This window comes from Pleurodeles waltl, chromosome 12 (assembly GCF_031143425.1).
Source record: "Pleurodeles waltl isolate 20211129_DDA chromosome 12, aPleWal1.hap1.20221129, whole genome shotgun sequence".
NCBI lineage: Eukaryota > Metazoa > Chordata > Amphibia > Caudata > Salamandridae > Pleurodeles > Pleurodeles waltl.
In genome coordinates this window covers 685,542,989-685,563,357 of record NC_090451.1, presented here as the reverse complement: position 1 = coordinate 685,563,357, position 20,369 = coordinate 685,542,989, and the positions used below count along the sequence as shown (strand labels likewise).

Here is a 20,369-nt window from a genome sequence, read left to right as displayed (position 1 = left end):
GAGACACACTTGACAGATGGAGAACCACAAAAATTGCAAAAGAAATGGAGGAGAAGTGGGGGGTCTCCACCTGGGTGGCACCCAGCTACCCATTCCAATAGCTTAGTCATACAGCAGATGTGGAGAGGAGGTACATTCTGTTACACGGCTACTTGGACAGAGATGTATGGTGAGAGCTGCACCCGATGGAGATGCAGTACTCTTATTATTCCCCCACCCACTATGTACATAGCAGACTGGATTGTTTTTTAGCCTCCACAGAAAGAGTGCTGAATATTGAGGAGGCAGATTACCAGATGCGTTGCCTCTCAGACCATTTACCACTCCTTTTAGTATGTGACACATGCAGATTTCCTTTGTGGAGACTAAGACCTGAATCATTAAGCGATCCAGAGTTTACTGCAGACATACAGGAGGTACTTCAAAGTTATTTTGATAACAACTTGAACTCCACACGGACAAGTTGGGTTGAATGGGACGCCCTTCAGGTGGTGATCCTGGGGGGATTGCCTTGGGAAGGTGTACAATATACCCAGAGGAAACTGGAGTGGGAGATGCTGGAGGATGAAGCCAGACTAATCCAGCTTCAGCAACGAACGTTGGTTGGTGAGGAAAATTTAAGCACTCGGAAGGCCCACTGGAAAGTAGCGTAAATCTGGGATTGGTTAGATAAACATGGAAGGAGGGACTATCTACAGAGGATGCATACAGAATAGGGACCGGTTAGGCCGCATGTTAGCTTGGTTCCTAAAAGGGGAAGAGACCTCCCCCAGTGATCCTCACTTTGACTGGGGTGAATGAATGGGCAGTCATGGGCCAAGTCGCAATTAATCAGGTGCTGAGTGACTATTTGGGGGTGGTATATGCAGCTCCATGCGAGGAAAACACACACGAAATGGCAGCGCTGCTTGACGGGATAGCTCTCCCCCACAGACAGCGGAGTATAGGGAAGACCTAAATTGGGAAATTCAAATTGGTGAACTATGGGAGGGCATTCGGGATATGATCAGGGGAAGTGTCCTTGTCCGGACGGCCTCCCTGCGGAGTTCTTTCAGACATACTCAGCTGACCTCCTCTGTAGATTTCTGGACACCTTCCAAGGGAACACATTGAAAGGGATGCTCCTGACCAGATGCAGGAGGCACTAATAAATATGCTGCTGAAACCCGGTAGGGAACAGAGTGCCCCGAGTTCGTACCGCCCACTTTCCATGCTTAATGTGGTTGTAAAGCTGCTAGCAAAGGTACTGGCAACACGTTTGTGCCAGGTGATCACCCAATTGGTCCACACCATCAATTTGGAGTCCTGTATGAACCTCCGGAGACTTTCACATGTCCTGCACGCTGCAGGATCATCGAGGGAGGAGGCCACACTAGTGGCTTTGGATATAGAAAATACATTTGACACCTTTTCCTTGACATATTTATGGGAAGTCCTTTGGAGAATGGAACTGGGACCCCAGTTCATGGCCTGGATACGCCTGTTGTACAGAGCGCCCAGAGCAAGAGTGTGCACCAGCTAAACAAAATCTGAAGCCTTTCCCATTTGGAGGGGTACATGACAGAGGTGCCCCCACCCCTCCTTCGTTTCACTCTCGTGATGGAGCCTCTGGTGATTAACCTATGAGCAAAATATGTGTAGGAGATGCGTCTCATGTGGTGTCCATGTATGTGGACAGCACTCTCCTTTATGTGTTGGATCCCGCCTGAACGATCCCACAGTTACTGCAACACATGACTGATATTGGGAACATATTCAGGTTCTAAATTAATTGACGTAAGATTGTACTGTTCCTGGTGTCCTTATTGGCCCAGCAACCATTGGAGAATCTCCCAAAGGTGGGTCTTACTTGGGAAACTAGTCCTTTCCTCTATCTTGGGATACAAGTATCCCACAATGACTAAACATGGGAAGCACTGTACTGGATCTTGCCCGGTTGGTGGCAGTTTGGAAGTCCTTACCACTGTTGATCATGTGGCCCTATGCTAAATAATACTCCTAGCATGATCTTTGTATGTTATGCAGAACTATCTTTGTGCCCTGCCAGCTACTGTTTAGGTGCCTGGACAGGTTACTGGGTTCACTGATCTGGGCCGACAAATGAAGTAGGGTTAAATTGGAAACCCTGAAACTGGATTTGTAGGGAGGAGGTCTCAGTTTCCCAGCCCTCCAACTCTACTATTTAGCAGTACTTTTCCAGTACACTGTGTTTTGGTGCGAGGAGGAACGTTACTGGGAGAAGTTGCTGGCGGGACTGGTGCCAGAGTCGGACCTTACGAAACTCTTAATGGGTAGACGCAGGACCCCGCTGGATACCCCGTATATAGTTACCTCAGCCTGGGAGACATCAGCGACACTTGTGTAGAGTCGTGCACCGTATGCGCAGCTTCTTCCCCTACGGTGGCTTTTCCGCTTCATACGTTTGAAAGCCTCAATGGACGTAACACCATGGATAGACGGGCTGTTCGACAATTATGACCTATACTCAATCAGCACCTTTTTATCGCTGGTCGAAGCAAACAAACTGTTTGGGATTGGCCACGGGCAGTTCCTGCAATAAGCAACCATATCACACGCCTCACAGCCTGTGGACTAGTTTCCCCCACAAACCGGGTTAATCCTAGATGTTTACGTTTTTATTGGACCTAGGCTCCCATATCAGTCTAATCTCCCGACTTTACGTAGGCGTGATAGGCTGATCGACATAACCAAGACCCAGCAGCAGTGGGACAGTGAACTCGATACCCCACTCACAGATGAGTGGAAGCATGCCAGAGCGCAGGTGAGGGAAACCGCTGGCAATGCTTGATTCAAATGAACACAATTTTACTACCTACTTAGAGCCTATCTACCTCCACAGCGGCTTAGCAGGATGTATCTTGTACAGTTGCCCAACTTCAAATGGTGTGCAAACGATATGGCGAGTCCCCTGCCAATTTTATTCACACCACGTGGCACTGTAAGGAATTACAGATATACTGGATACAAGTCATTGACTCAGTGACCCACATAACTTGTACCCGCATCGCCCAGTCTATCCATCATTGTCTTCTGGGCATTCTACCGCTCCATAGGAAAGGAGGTGAAATAAGCTAGAAATTCAGCATTCTCTGTTTAGTGTGGACCAGGTGCTTCAGTGGGTGGTGGTAGAGGAGGTGCGACTACCGTGTCCGCCCGGACAAGAATGTCAAGAGGGACTTCGAACACTGGAACGAGATGGTGGATTGAGTGGGTGAAAACTGACAGACTGGTGAGGTAGTAGGGACGGCATTTCATTGATCAGGAACCCCCCCTCGGAAATAACACAGTCAAGTCAGAAAACCAGTCATAGTCTTCTCTAAAGTGGTTTGTGAACTATAGATGGATGTCCGGTGGCTGAGGCCCTGGAATGTGAATGTGAGGTGGAAGACATGGATACTTAAGTGTGCTCCCCAACACTGGGTCTTTTCTGATTTCTGCTCCCTCCCCTCCCCCCTATATAAACTGTATGCTTCCCGCTCCAGACTCCCCCTTGTTGGGTAGGATGCCCCCTCTCCGCAGGGATCGCCTGGTGGGTGGTGCCCCCCCATGCTGTTCAAATTTCAGACGGCTAAAGTATGTATGCTACACACGTAAGGCACTATTGTTGGAACAGAGGAGTCTGTGTGAAGCCATTGCAAGTGTTTTTATTTTGGGTTATATTTGAAAAAAGTTAACAAAGAAATACTTTAAAAGGTGTGGGAAGATAGCCCCCTTCTAGGTTCTAATCGAAGCTAAGCCTGTTCAATGTTTGAATACAGCTGAGCGCAAGAATTCTGAAACATTTGTTACCTTCTCTACAGAGCTGTGTGCTGCAGATGGCTGAAGGAGACACCATATATGACTACTGCTGGTATCCTCGCATGTCATCCATGGATCCAAGCACTTGTTTGTAAGTTCTCATCCCTCTCTCCCTACAACTTATTTTAGGGGTAACATAATGATTTTGGGCTGGGTAGTCCACTGTTAGGGAAAACCCGGGTCATAGAGGCGCAATTTGTGGAAAAGCACCAGGATCATACTGAGAATGAAATGGTTATATTGCAGCTGCTTCCTTTTCAGGGTGGTGTATCCAGTATTGCAGTAAATTTTGGGATGTCTTAAAGTTCTATGACCCCTTAAAGAAACTATACTTCTATCTCTTTGCTGTCTTTTGAGTCAAACCCAGGCTTTGGCTATCCTTGCTAGCTTTAAAGGTCATTGTGAAAAGTGGGAGTAAGGAACAGCTTCTTTCTTTCTGTGCATGGAAGTGATGAATGTATGCCATCTATCGAGCCAGAAGTCTTTGCTTACCTTAGTCCAAGACTATATAACTACTACAGCAGGCAACATCCCAACAGTAGGTTTGTTATTCATATAGTAGGAATGTCATCCTATGCAGATAAAGAAAGCAACTACATCTGGATGGATCAGAGCCATGGCTGCATGTTAGTGCCACCAGAGGTTGTCTATTGATTTCTGGCTTTCCATTTATCCAAATAACTGAGGACCCACTATACCAGCCTTATTCTCTATTTAGTAACGTCTGTGACAGCAAAGCTCTTTTTTTTGTTACACGTGGGATGGAGCATTGATGAGAGCAATATCGCCAACCAGGTAAAACGTGGCTCCTGGTCTGCCACTGCAGACTGGAAGGGAAGTTTGGAAATGCTAACTCGACTTTGGCCAAGTTATAATCTTCCTTTTTAATATATGTTAGTGACTGGTAGTCAAGTGGTACTGGAGTTCTGCCAGAATATTGGGCAGCGACTAAACTCAAGAGATGTTTGAAACTTTTCCTGCAATCTTCAGCTACCAGTAGGTCCTGATGGCAATTTGAATGTTCGTTGTCCATTTAGTTTTTATGAAGAGCTTAATAATTAATCAATGGACAATGCTGAAGCTATGCAGAGGCTGTCATTTTGACGTCATTTTCATAAAATATGGAAAATATAATGGTCAACTGTAATTGAGGTTTCTGGTGACAACATAAACTATAATGCAGAACAATTAGTGTTTCATAAATTCCAGAATAAAATCATGATGTTTATAGGTTTAGATGCTACTTTGACCTTGCCTTCCAAAGGTTAATGGAGGGTTAAAAAACACAGACCACTGCTGATGCCCACACAATGCTGTGGATCATGGAAGATTTGAAGTGCCACCCACTGATGCAAAATGTAACTGTGCCATCTTTTTCTTGCAGCTTTGTCAGCAGCAGTAGAGACAATCCTATCCACCTTTGGGATGCTTTTACTGGGAATCTTCAATCATCATTCCGGTCGTATAACCATCTGGTAAGCAAAATGAATTTAAAAAAAAATAATTTTCTGTAATTTATGTACATTACAGTGCACATTTGCAGCAATGCCACTTTGAGTCCTGGCTGCGATAAACAGAATGATTTTGATTTGATTATTTATAATGCACAAAATTGACGTTAAGACTGTATTTAAAACCCATTTGCAACAATCCATAGCACTAGTAATGCACTTTTCATAAAGACAAAATACAGTGTTATAAATGAAAAAATTACTTAATAGTAAACCCAATCAGAACAAAGAAATCTGCTACACCTTAGACATTTTTTATGTCCCTTTTCAGTGTTCACTCTTTTCTTGAGCTAAATCACATTGTTACTGTTCAAGTGACATACATTACCTCCACTAATAACAAATTTTGGTTTACCAGACAACATTTTACTTGTACGCTTGTACTTAAAAACAGTGGGTAGGTGTGGATGGGGGTGCTCACCAATGGACTGTTACCTACCAAATGTAGACTCGAAGAGTAAGACTGTGTCAGATAAAATAGATACCATGGAGAATATACAGATTAATGGGAGTCAAAAGTTAATAAAAACTTGGGCGCCTATACCAAATTGTCAATACAAATCTGCTTACTGCAAAAACAGTTAATTCCGCTGTATCATATTTTAAAATTCTTAATGCTTGTAAATAGCGCAGTGTCCCTGAGCGCAGACCAATTGGACGAATCCATTATATATGTGATCCGCTGTACTCAGGACAAAAAAATAAAACATGGGCAAAAATAAAACATAAAAAAATGTTCAATGTATTTTCCCATACAGAGATCTCCACCCGGTGGCGGAACTCTTGCTGTGGTACAGAATAGGGAAAATTAAAATATTTTATTGAACTTGGAAACAAATATTTTAAATATTTTTATGTTAAATATTATTGTAATTCAATGTTATGTTTATTTCAAATGTAGTATAAAATAAAAAAAATGGTTCACCACTATTAAATTCATTTTGAATGACATATCTAATTAAGGGTATTAAATCAATTATTTTTCTGAAGTTTCAATTAAAAATAATAAGTGATGTGTAGAATTAATTAAAAGTAATTTAATTATATCAAGAGTATAGCTGCATTAAATTGTAAATTCAAAAATGTTTATTAAAATATTTCAATATTAAGTAATTATTGTATTTTTAGTTAATACGTTTAACATTAAATTGAATGTATTTATCTTTCAAAATACAGAGGACAATTTAATCCAATTTACATTATTTCCTATATGGTTTTACCTTAAGTCCCTACCTACATTGATTTCTGTGGCAGGATGTTGTAATACCAGTGGTTGGCCATGTGTGGTGCTGGACTTACTCCTGAGCTGGAGCACATTTACTACTGTTTTGTGTACTTTTTGGCTGTAGATTCTTTAGAAGAGCAGTTTGCGAATACCAACAGGCTTACTCTTTATCCAGGGTAACTTAAAAATTAAAAAGAAAGATAAACTTGTTGCGATAGGGAGAAGTGGCAAGCAAACATCCGGTCTCAATTTGCTGCTTCACAGGCAGCTTCTTGTATACAGAGTCAGACAATACTTTATTACAAAACGTTGAACAGTGAATCACTACATAGTTATGCGTTAGTTGTGGAAAAACCATCATGCCAACTGTGACTCTAAACTTTAACCCAATTCACTACACATCCTTAATTGCAGGTCTAATAATGCTTATCAAACTAACCATTCTTTATGCGTAAATACATGTGTATTTGTAGATGTGCTTTATCATTCTACTCCCTAGACGCTTTATCAATTGTTGTGTACCCTTTGTCTAATTCAATCTCCTGCTCGTAGTTTGTGGCTTACGGGGATCCTCCAACATTTTCTTACCCGGGAACTGTGGCCGAGGACGAGGCCACCTCGCCCCAGGCAACCTGAGGGTTAAATTTCTTAGCATGACATGCTTTCACTCTGTGCTTTCTTCAAGACTGCAGCGAGATAGGATTTTCAGCACAAGTGGTACACCTCATCTCTAACACAAAAAAACACATTTATTATTACATTGGGACACTTTCTCAGAACATCAGATGTCTTATTATAAAAAAACATTTCCCTGTCCTGTACACGTTAGAGGGAAGGTCCAACAAGGTGACCATGACCGCATGCTGTCTGACTTTGTTTCAGCTGCTTGCTGAGGCCACTGGTTCCGTGGCCTACATGGGGATGGTGTCTCGATAGATAACAGGCTTCTGCACTAATGTCATGCTCGGGGATGATATCTTCACAGGAAGGATTCCTGAAAGGCGGATTAGGGCTTATGCTTCTGTGCTCTAACATAGCTTTGGTAGGAATTACACATATCGTGCATAGTGACAGTATGGTGGAACGTTTTCTGTGTTGTCACCATTTTGCTTCTAGTGTGTGTCATTCTAATTATTGCATTTAATGTTATTTTATCTAAGACGCCGTTTATTCAATAAATCTTATCGAACCATTTCCTGGCTCTATTTCTCTATGCATGTGTGAGACTAATGTAACTGAGAGAAAAGGCTGAGAACTGATCCACCACGATTTCCCTGAGAAATCACAATGTCTTTCGCCTGGTTGCCACAAATCGTCCCTGCTCTTGGGCAGAGATGAGGCGCTGCTAGCTGGCTAGAAATGGATTAGGCTGACACTTGTCACATGGTGTGGGATTAGACTCAGTTCCCCACAATTCAGGTGATGCTGCCGCCCAAATCTAGCAGCCTCATTGTTACAGTGAGTGCCAATGCGACAATTGACTTTTGTAGCTTACAATTAATTTCATGTTAACAGGCCAAGATTCAGGAAACGTATTGAATCTCTCACTACAAAGGTGACTGAAATGAGGAAACTGTCAGTAAATGCCAAGAAATGGCATGTATTTTCGAGGCAAGGGTAAAATCATTGAAGGGGGTGTTCCTCCGCATTAATTAGGAAACTTTAGAGTTTCTTGAAAAAGCAGGGAGTCCATAGTCTGAATTATTTTGGAAACTGTGGATTTTTAATGGTTGTCTTTTGAACATTTCCATGAAAAGGTCAAATAGAGTACTTGCAGAAACTGAGTGCACACCAGGGGCTATCTGTTTTGTCGTTGTAATTTTAAAGACAAGTGCGATCTTACAAAGCAGGAGAAGAGAAGAAGTGGTGCGGGTGAGTATGAAGGTCTTGTAATTTGACTCTTTCCTGATTGCACCCAGTGGGCGCAGTGTCAGAGGGAACTGGGAATCTTTTGACATGTTCAAGCACTGGTTCCAGGAGAATATTAGCAAATATATGCACTTGTTCCCTTCATAGTAAAGAATAATCGAAAATAAAGTCATTTTGTTTTCACTGCAGTTGGATAGACCTGTTGGGACCTTGGGCTAGTGCATTACTAATTGGAACAGACAACATGAAACAATGCTATTCAAGATTTAGATTGTGATGCTGGTATACTCTCTGCTCTGTAAGTGATAGTAAATGAAACAATGCACCGGAATAGTGACTTAGCATAAGATTGCAATTGTTTTTTCTTCTGCAGTCACTCCGGAGAGACTATAACGGACGATACAGGACACTAATATAAGGAGAAGCCTGGTTTATAAGGCCATTCAGCCACTTAAATGTCTACTGCTGTTCTGGGGGTGGCATCTGGGTACCCTGGAGTTGGAGTTGCATGCATAGTCCCATGGTTACCGTTAATGGTATTCTGGGTTTTGTTTATGTTGGTTTTGTAGGATAGATGGAAAACGATTGGTGGAAAAATGAACTAAAACAAAATTCTGGGGTTCCGTTATGCGAATCATGTTTTTTCTGGCCAAAGAAGAGGATATCAGTGTTGTGGACTTTTTTTTTCTTTTTACTTTTTTTTTTTAAGTCCAGGTTGATTGTTTTGTTAATTTGGTCTATGGAGTTAGTTGTAGCGGTATGGGGGTGATACCAGGTGCAAAATGGTTTTAGGCGGATTTCTTTCTCAATGATGAACCAAATTGTAGAAACAACAGTTGTGTGCGGAAGACATGAAAGGTGGCTGGATCGCTCTAGTCTAAATCTCTGTGGCAGGATAGGGTAGAGTAAGAAAGTGGAATGTTTAAGGTTTGAATAACTACACCAGAAAATACAGAGGGTTCTCAGTTGTAAATTGAAGAAGGGATATCATAGTTGCATATCTTCAAGGAACATATTTGATGTATAGAAGTCTTAAAAGGGTTTATATGAAATTAAAGGGTAGGCTGCTATTGACTTCATACTTACTTGATAGAGAGGCCCGTTTGTTTGGATAGTTGGGGACGTGCTATTTCAGACTACCACCAGGGACTGGATCCTGGCAGTAGATTTCTGCTAATGGTTTACTGAATCGTCCGGATTGTGCCTGTTGAATGTTTTTGATCCAGCCATGGTAGATGTAGATTTTTCCAAGAAGCTACCAGTACTAGCCAAGCATTATGTTAATGTCCCAGTATTTGTGACTGAGATATTCAGTTGTGTGATGTACAGGGCAATGGATAGTGTTGTTCTATTAATGGGATCAGATACTAAATTAGCAAGAGGTCAAGAGGCACCGTAGCTGCTGATATCTGCCAAAACTTGACTAGTAGCAAATGCCGAATTCTGACTAGTGTTAAATGAGAAAGAACAGGAAGAAAGAAATTATTGCAAGCACTAAATTATGACATTTATCATTTCCACATTAAGTCAAGTTGCTGGTTCATTGTATGAGCTGGTCTAATTGTCCTTACACTAAAATGAGATGTCAGCAAAATTAGAAAATCACGTAAAAGTAATTTCTCTTGATATAAATCTGTGAACTTTTCTAGGTCCTCAGTTTACCTGGTAGGGTACAGTGTTCGATTTTGCAGCTGTAGTTGTGCTCAATGCCAGCAGTGGAACTCTGATTCCATAGTGCAAACATTACAATATACTTGATACTTTCTTCTTGTTCCAGGATGAGCTGACTGCTGCTCATTCCCTCTGCTTCACCCCAGACGGATCGCACCTCTACTGTGGCTTTGATAAGATGGTGAGAGTGTTTGACACCTCCCGCCCAGGACGAGATTGTGAGAAGAGACCCACGTTTGGTAAGTGGTGAGACCTACAGGAGAGAGTTGCAGTGTCAATTGGCAATGAGTAAATTATTTTGCGTTGTGCACAAGCATGATTTAGGGATCAGATTTGACATAAATAAAGTTGATGGTTTAGTCCACAGTTTGCTGCTTTAAGAGACCAAAATATTTCGGCAATAAATCCCATTCATATTATGTGCACTGAAAGGTTTTGTGATAGTGGTTGACAGGTGCGTCTTTAGCCCCCTAAAGATGTAGAGACAAAGATACCCCTGCATTAGGCATTCCACATTCTTGTAAACCTGTGAACCTATTATCCAGTCTATGACTTGTTCATGTTGAAATTAGTCAGAATGTTAGTTTTGGAAATCCATGACACATTTCCCAGAATATAAATATCCCTCAGTATGTCACCCCTTCAAAGTTACACCATCACTCCCTTCACAATATTGCTGATATTTTATTAGCAAGATGACCCCAAACAAAATAAAACCAAAAATAATAATTACCAGGTTTAATGAGTACAAAAAAAGCAATGCTCCCAAGATCTCTGATGTATGCACTAATCAAGTTTGACAATATTCAACATTATATTTTATTAAGATTGCAAGCCCAGGTAATGGACTGCAGTGCACATCTCATTTAGCATGGGTTGCATGTACTCTGACTCTTTGAGCCACCTTGGGCACAGGCTTTGTGTCCATGTGTGTCAAAAAGTCTGGAATCCTAAATTTGTGTTATTGTTTGCAGTACCTTGTCTGCAATGTCAAGATTGTTTCGACCTTACAATTTTCTTTGCATATCTGCATCAATTGCCAGGGTGCTGAGGGACAATAAAGTATGTGGGCAGCTGGATAATGTCTTGCATAAGACAAATGTGTAGTATTAGGTTAAGGAATTGCAGGATCAATGCAGCTGCACAGCTGGGCGTAGCAAGCTCAATGTGAGGAAATTGAGAGTATTATATGTTCTGGGTGTGCAACCTCACTGTATAATACACTTACCAGCCCCTTTAGAACCAGTAGGTTTAGTTTGACCATCTTCCGCTCAACCCTGTGTAGCTATAGCATAGAGCAGCAAGGCTTACACAAAGGAACAAGTGTAAAGCATTTAACAGCACCAAGACAATGGAAGAAGAAATCAACGAGACACCGAAGAATTCCAACACCAATTTATAGAAATAGACTACATTTCTATGTGTTTTTAGACATCGCAACTAAAAATATCGACTGGAGGGTTCTGGCGGAATAGAATTTACAAGGCAAAAAAATTCACTCAACCACAAACATTGGCAAAATCACCAAATTTGACGCTTTAAAACTTTTCACCCCAAAAATTTGTCTAGTTGTATTGCGGTCACTTTACGTGACAACTCTGGTAAGCCAGTCAGAGTAACCAGCAAGGCCCACAGAAAGTTACCCCAGGGGTAGAATCAGTCCTCAGTCAGTTCCAGGCACTTTTATTCATTGCAAATGGTTTCCAATGGAGTGGTCCTGATGAAAGGGATGAAGGATGCTTTGGATGCAATGCGGTTGACAGGGGGTCTTCCTGCGGCTGATTCTCGGTCCATGAAGGGGATGAGGCATTTGGTGGTGATCTGAAGATCCTGGGCTACCAACCTGCCCCTACAGGCTTCTCAGCTGTAGTGGTCCTGTGATGTGCTGTGAACGGGAGGTCAGTGGCTAGACTCTGAAAATGACTTCTCGAGCAGGACACCGCAGTCAAAGGGCACAATGGGGTACTAGCTTCCCTCCCTCATAATGACTACTTCCTGGGAAGTGTGGTATCTGGCTATCCCAAGATGCATCATTACACCCACTCCCAATATAGCAGAACCCCTCCCTCGATGTCCAGAGCTCCCTAGCCCAACAAAGAGGTGTGGCTACCAAGAGGGCTACACTCCCCTGAAAAAATAATTTGACCACAGATTTCGTCTTTCCTTCCTGGGTGTTAGCTATTCTGCCTTCTCTTTGGGCCTGCCGCTTTCCCAAGTATTCTCTATTTGTTCTTTAAAGGAGGCTTCAGCTTTGAAGCTCTTATTTTTGGCCAACACCTGTGTGGCTTCCTGCAGGAGGGAGGTAACACCTCTCTCCAGTGCAGGCCCCTATTGTCTCTTTTCCTGGGTGTCGTTCACATGTTTCCCTAGGAGGGCAGAAAGCTGTCTCGGGTTCAAGCTCCATGTGCATTCCTTAAGGGCACAGCAGATTGAAGGCAATAAAATGGCAACTTTCGAAAAGTTGCACACTAACTTAATTTTGACTTGAGAACCAAATTTGGGCTTTCAGGTCCGATACGTGGCAGTAAAATCTGGTTAGCATGCCCCAGTGCACTCTGAGACCACAAACCAGCATCATCAGTAAAAAAAACAGGGGGTTGACCATGCAAAAATAGACATTTCCTTACACTTTAAAACAAAATAATTCCACTTTGGAAGAGTAGCATGCCAGATAGGATTTGAACAATTGGGCAATTTGTGTTGCATGCCTATGGATATTACTGTGCCTAATTACAGAAAATGTGAGGTTATCTACATTATCCATCTATATTTGCTAGCTTGCCAGGGTTGACCATGCGGAGTACTTGTATTGAGGCGACAACATTCCTGATTGGAGTACGATGGTGGAATTACTGAGCTGCCTATATTTCAATATGGTCAAATGCTTCTCATGGCCAGGAGGATCCGTGCCTGTATTTGCTGTGTTCAGTGCGGGACACCTTAAGCTGTGGCAAATGCTGGCTTTTATCCAATCATGCTTAGAACAATGCTCTTTCAGTCTGGTTCATGCTCTGGGGCCATTATTTATGTTAATCATTTTAGACCACCTCCTTCCTAGAAAGATGCTCCAATGTCACAACTGATAGAGATAGTGGGCCTTCCCATCAAATGATTCAAGATCTGTTAGGCAGAAGTGGGAAAGTAAATGGGGAGGACTAAGTATTGTCTTTGTTCCACCAAACACTATTCTAAGTAGGAACTGTGTAAGATTTTAGCATTTTCCTTGGACATCTCCGGAAGGCCACACTTCTCAGGTCTGCTTCTCAAACTCAGTCTGAATGGCTGAGGATGGGGAGTGGTATTTATGTTTTATGTTTCCTTTGGCTACTGCTTCAGAAAGTGTCATGGAGCAGTTCCCCTGCTGGCTTCCCCGTCCATTTGAATTGTGCTTCTATAGGAGAGGAGTTGTCAAGGACAGGCTTGTGAGACTCGGGCCCAGAAAGGTCAGTGAGGCAGTTCCGAATAGCTTGAGAGCTGATTGGAGACTTGAAGTACACTTATATGGGAACTACCAAAGAGGAATCTCCTTGATGTACCATGTCCGCAAGGAGGAATATATGGCTTTGTATGCATGCAGGTGGAGGAGTGAAGGTCTTGTTACCTCTGTGAGTGCAGAGTGATTCTATTTGTGTAGAAGTCTTTTGTATTATGTGATCCAGACTGGAGCTCTTGACTCGTTCCCTGACCTGGAGTGGGGGGTAGGGGTGGCAATTGAATGGCCTTTGTGGTTGGAGATGCTGCAGACAGTCCAACATTATGTGACCTCAGAAAGGACTGATGTAAAGAATGTTGATGCAATGGTTTGTGGCCCTTTGTGATGATGGAGATTTAACTGCTACAAACTTGGGGACACCCCACTAGAGGTTCTTTGATTGGTAGAATTATGAAGCAATCCAGAACTACCAGACTGAAGTTCTGGACAACATAAGACAGAGGGTGTTGGGAGGGAAGGCCAAGAGATTTCCTCCCTACAACCCTGTGGATCTGCTTACTGAGATCTTGACTTAGAATCTCAGTGAATTGGAAACATTTCCATTGTCCCGAGCATCAGCTCAGACAGTGGGGTGACAGAGTGCATGCAGGAGCAAAAAGAGCCAATGCTACATCAGGTTGAACTGCGATGGTGCTACTGCACATGGCAGAATGTTGAAAAGGGTCTCAAAGCAGCATGCCAAAAATAAATTAGCATTGTAAAACTAAGAGATAAAAGATAAAAGGTTACCTGATCTCAACTCAGACACGATTGCAGAAAAAGAGAGCTTCTCAAAGCTAAGCAATCTGTCCTCTATAGAAATGTGAGGCCCTTCATTGTCATGTTGGTGCGCTTGTCTAGGAAGCTCCAACGTACATCTCCAGGAGTGTGAGCACGAACTCCCTTTCACTTTGATGTGCTCTGCTGTGCTGCTAACCTCCTCTGACTGCCTCTCTACTGCCCACTCTCTGTTCTGTGCTCCTTTTGTCCAGAAGTGGGTACAGTTGTGCTGTTCGTGTTAATCTTTATAATACGCTTACACTGATTTCTGACTGGGCGATTGCTTGAGAGCCTGAGAAGGTTTCTCTGTTTATTCTGGTAAATGATGGCAACTGTCTATAATGTTACAATCAAGAAAAACAATGGGAGCTGTGAGGCAAATAGTAGTTCATGAAGGTCATAAGAGAAAAGTGTAGCAAAGGTAGCGAGCCTTTCGTGGCTCTTGGGGTAAGGTTAAGCCAAGTTAGTTGGTATTATATATATTTTTATGTAGAGTAACTATTTCAATTGAATACATCTGAGCTTGTGTTGATTGTTGGGTTATAATAGGATAAATAAAGAAGACAAGCCTTACTTCCAGTACCAAAATGCCCGGGAGGTAGCCCGTGTATGTCACACAAACAAAAACATAGCTCCCTCTTCACTCCCATGTCCAGCACAAGGCCACACACTTTATTAACCTGCCCTGGAGGTTGTATATCCTTTTAACATCGAACTGGAAATGGAATTTCCAACATGTAACCAGTAATAGTGGGGTGTATTAAGTTGACCTATGAAGGATACTGGCTCTTACACCCAGTGTGGCTTGCTCAGATGCTTTTTTATTTTGTAGAATTTAAAACATCTGTTTATTTTTTTTGTCTTTGACAAAGTATAACCACTAGTTTGAACACAGTGCAGAACAGACTATTTGTGAAACCTAAAAATTCAGGTTATCAAACTTCACTGGGGCTGGAACGTTTTTAAGGTACAAAGGCCAATTCCAATACGTGTGCTGTCCCAAAGATTATTATTATTTTATATTCTTTGTTGTATTTTTTTTTTACCTTTGGCTCTCCACATAACCCAGTTTTTTCCTTCCAGTCTTTTGTGAATGATTAATGAACAGCTGCCCGGGGCAAGGGTGAAGTCTTAATAATTAATTATCACTAATGAAGGAAACACATTGAGATAAGACAGAGGGTTAGAAAGACTTGTAGGCTCAGTCTGACAAGATCCATATATTCACTGTGTTTTTGCTTTCCCTTGTTTGCAGTAAAGAAGAGTGGGCAAAGCGGCATTGTATCCTGCATTTCCTTCAGTCCTGTTCAGGACATCTATGCTTGTGGTTCATACTCCAAGACAGTGGCCCTATACTCAACACGAGAAGGCATTGCAATCACCATCCTCCAAGGGCACCAGGGTGGCGTCACGCATGTGGTCTTCTCTCCAGATGGCAACTCTGTGTACAGCGGCGGACGAAAGGTAATAGGGCTAGTTATCTTACTGTAACTTGAATGTGTGGCAGACATTAGGATCTGACTCCGAGGGTTAATGGTTACCTTTGACCACTTCAGTCATTTTGAAGGTCATGGGTGGATTCAGCCTCCCATCCTTCTAGGTTTGGCAAACTGATTACTACCGACTTGTGTAATAATAATAATAATATGTTCGATGGCATCTGTCGCTGTAGATACGCATGTTCTGCAATAGCTCGCCATCTGGTGTTGGGCCGGAGTGTTACAAGTTGTTTTTCTTCGAAGAAGTCTTTCGAGTCACGGGACCGAGTGACTCCTCCTTTTGTCTCCATTGCGCATGGGCGTCGACTCTATCCTCGATTGATTTTTTTTCCGCCATCGGGTTCGGACGTGTTCCTGTCGCTCCGAGTTTCGGAACGGAAAATTAGCTAATTTCAGAAGATTTTCGTCGGTATTGTTGCGTTCGGGATCGGCGTACTTACATTCAACACCGCATCGAAGATCGAAGAGCTCCGGTGCCCTTCGGGGTAGTTTTTTTTCGATCCTCCGTCGGGGCCTGGTCGGCCCGACCGCGTGCTGAAGAACGCCGATGGAACGGACCCCGTTTCGTTTCTGCCCCAAATGCCACAATAAATACCCCTACACAGACCAACACTTGGTCTGCAACCTGTGCCTGTCACCTGAGCACAGCGAAGACACCTGCGAGGCCTGTCGTGCGTTCCGGTCCCGAAAAACACTCCGAGACTGTCGAGCCAGAAGACTTCAGATGGCGTCCGCACCGACAGCCCAACGGGAGTTCGAGGAACAGGAAGAGGAAGGTACCTTCTCGATCCAAGACTCAGACTCCGAAGGATTCGACGATACACAAACCGTGAGTAAGACGTCGAAAACCACACAGAGAAACATTTACAAGGCCCAGGGGACGCCACTGCCACCAGGCCATGGCTCGACCCATAAATTCGGTGACCGACCGTCGGCACCGAAAAAGGCCCAAACAGTGCCGAGGTCGTCCGACTCCGGTCGAGACACCGGCACGCAGCCTTCTCGGGACCGAGAAAGTGCTGGAGACAAGCCTCGACACCGTGATGCCGGTGCGGACACGGCTCGACGCCGAGACAGCGGCACCGAAACAGATCGACGCCGAGAGGTTTCGGCCCCGAAAAGGAAAAAAGTCACCTCGGAGCCGAAAAAACACGCAGACAAAGTTTCGATGCCGAAACAAACTGCAAGCGACCCAGCTTCAGGCTCTTATACAGAAGAGCACTCGCTAACCTCCCAAATGCAGAAGCATAGGTTTGAGGAAGAGCTACAAGCAACTGATGTGGACCATACGCAAAAGCGTATCTTCATTCAGCAGGGGACAGGAAAAATAAGCACCCTTCCCCCCATTAGGAGAAAGAGGAGGTTGGAGTTCCAGACGGAACAAACACCACAACCAAAAGTGGTGAAAAGAGTTACACCACCACCCTCTCCTCCGCCCGTGATTGACGTTTCACCAGCACAAACTCCATCACACTCCCCAGCTCACACCACCATGAGCCAGGGTGACCAAGATCAGGACGCATGGGACCTATACGACGCCCCAGTGTCAGATAACAGTCCGGAGGCATACCCTACAAAGCCATCTCCACCAGAAGACAGCACCGCGTACTCTCAAGTGGTGGCTAGAGCAGCACAATTTCACCACGTAAGCCTCCACTCAGAACAGGTCGAGGATGATTTCTTATTCAACACACTCTCCTCCACCCACAGCTCATACCAAAGCCTGCCTATGCTCCCTGGTATGCTCCGGCACGCAAAAGACATCTTTAAGGAGCCGGTTAAAAGTAGGGCAATCACACCAAGGGTAGAAAAAAAGTATAAGCCGCCTCCTACGGACCCGGTTTTCATCACTACACAGCTGCCACCAGACTCTGTCGTTGTAGGAGCAGCTAGGAAAAGGGCCAACTCCCACACATCTGGAGATGCACCACCCCCAGATAAAGAAAGCCGCAAGTTTGATGCAGCTGGTAAAAGAGTCGCAGCACAAGCTGCAAACCAGTGGCGCATCGCGAACTCCCAGGCACTACTTGCGCGCTATGACAGAGCCCACTGGGACGAGATGCAACATCTCATTGAACATCTGCCCAAGGACTTACAAAATAGGGCAAAACAAGTGGTTGAGGAGGGACAGGCCATCTCCAACAACCAGATCCGCTCCTCCATGGACGCTGCAGATACAGCTGCACGGACAATTAATACATCTGTAACTATCAGAAGGCATGCATGGCTCCGAACGTCTGGATTTAAACCAGAGATTCAACAAGCAGTTCTCAATATGCCTTTTAATGAAAAAGAACTGTTCGGTCCAGAAGTGGACACAGCGATTGAGAAACTCAAAAAAGACACGGACACTGCCAAAGCCATGGGCGCACTCTACTCCCCGCAGAGCAGAGGGAATTACAGCACATTCCGTAAAACGCCCTTTCGAGGGGGGTTTCGGGGTCAAAGCACACAAGCCAGCACCTCACAAGCCACACCGTCCAGTTACCAGGGACAGTATAGAGGAGGTTTTCGGGGACAATATAGAGGAGGGCAATTCCCTAGAAATAGAGGAAGATTCCAAAGCCCCAAAACCCCTACTACTAAACAGTGACTCACATGTCACTCACCCCCTCCACACAACACCAGTGGGGGGACGAATAGGTCATTATTACAAAGCATGGGAGAAAATCACTACAGACACTTGGGTTCTAGCAATTATCCAACATGGTTATTGCATAGAATTTCTACAATTCCCTCCAAACATACCACCAAAAGCACAAAATTTAACAACACACCATTCCAATCTCCTGGAGATAGAAGTGCAGGCACTATTGCAAAAAAATGCAATCGAATTAGTGCCAAACACACAAATAAACACAGGAGTTTACTCACTGTACTTTCTGATACCAAAGAAGGACAAAACACTGAGACCAATCCTAGACCTCAGAGTAGTGAACACTTTCATCAAATCAGACCACTTCCACATGGTCACACTACAAGAAGTATTGCCATTGCTAAAGCTGCACGACTACATGGCAACTTTAGACCTCAAGGATGCTTATTTCCATATACCAATACACCCATCGCACAGGAAATACCTAAGGTTTGTATTCAAAGGAATACATTACCAATTCAAGGTACTGCCTTTCGGATTAACAACCGCACCGAGAGTCTTTACCAAATGTCTAGCGGTAGTCGCAGCACACATAAGAAGGCAGCAGATACATGTGTTCCCATATCTAGACGACTGGCTAATCAAGGCCCATTCGTTAATAGAGTGCTCAAATCACACAAATCATATCATACAAACCCTCTTCAAACTAGGGTTCACCGTCAATTTCACAAAATCCAAAATTCTGCCACGCAAGGTACAACAATACCTGGGAGCCATAATAGACACATCAAAAGGAGTAGCCACTCCAAGTCCACAAAGAATTCAAAATTTCAACACCATCATACAACGCATGTATCCAACACAAAAGATACAAGCAAAGATGGTATTACAACTCCTAGGCATGATGTCATCATGCATAGCCATTGTCCCAAACGCAAGACTGCACATGAGGCCCTTACAACAATGCCTAGCATCACAGTGGTCTCAAGCACAGGGTCACCTTCAAAATCTGGTGTTAATAGACCGCCAAACTTACCTCTCGCTTCTGTGGTGGAACAACATAAATTTAAACAAGGGGCGGCCTTTCCAAGACCCAGTGCCACAATACGTAATAACAACAGATGCTTCCATGACAGGGTGGGGAGCACACCTCGATCAACACAGCATACAAGGACAATGGAACGTACATCAAACAAGACTGCATATCAATCACCTAGAACTTCTAGCAGTTTTTCAAGCACTAAAAGCTTTCCAACCAATAATAGTTCACAAATACATTCTCGTCAAAACAGACAACATGACAACAATGTATTATCTAAACAAGCAGGGGGGGACGCACTCCACGCAGTTAAGCCTGCTAGCACAAAAAATTTGGCATTGGGCAATTCACAACCAAATTCGCCTAATTGCACAGTTTATACCAGGGATACAAAATCAACTCGCAGACAATCTCTCTCGAGATCACCAACAGGTCCACGAATGGGAAATTCACCCCCAAATTCTGAACACTTATTTCAAACTCTGGGGAACACCTCAGATAGACTTGTTTGCGACAAGGGAGAACGCAAAATGCCAAAACTTCGCATCCAGATACCCACACAAACAATCCCAAGGCAATGCCCTATGGATGAACTGGTCAGGGATATTTGCTTACGCTTTTCCTCCTCTCCCTCTCCTTCCTTACCTGGTAAACAAACTCAGTCAAAGCAAACTCAAACTCATATTGATAGCACCAACTTGGGCAAGGCAACCCTGGTACACAACACTGCTAGACCTATCAGTGGTACCCTGCATCAAATTGCCCAACAGGCCACATCTGTTGACACAGCACAACCAAAAGATCAGACACCCAGATCCAGCATCGCTGAATCTAGCAATCTGGCTCCTGAAATCCTAGAATTCGGGCACTTACAACTTACCCAAGAAT

At 43.7% G+C, this 20,369-nt stretch overlaps 1 protein-coding gene across 7 annotated transcripts in view; it reads left to right on the top strand.

The window, feature by feature from the left end:
• Positions 1–20,369, top strand: part of WRAP53 (WD repeat containing antisense to TP53) — a 146,626-nt gene that overhangs the window by 22,306 nt on the left and 103,951 nt on the right. For all 7 annotated transcript variants that reach the window (XM_069218702.1, XM_069218700.1, XM_069218703.1 and 4 more), the window contains 4 exons: positions 3,822–3,910; positions 5,204–5,294; positions 10,202–10,334; positions 15,603–15,811. In XM_069218702.1, the coding sequence (XP_069074803.1) occupies positions 3,822–3,910; positions 5,204–5,294; positions 10,202–10,334; positions 15,603–15,811 (522 nt within the window). The remainder of the gene's footprint in view (positions 1–3,821; positions 3,911–5,203; positions 5,295–10,201; positions 10,335–15,602; positions 15,812–20,369) is intronic.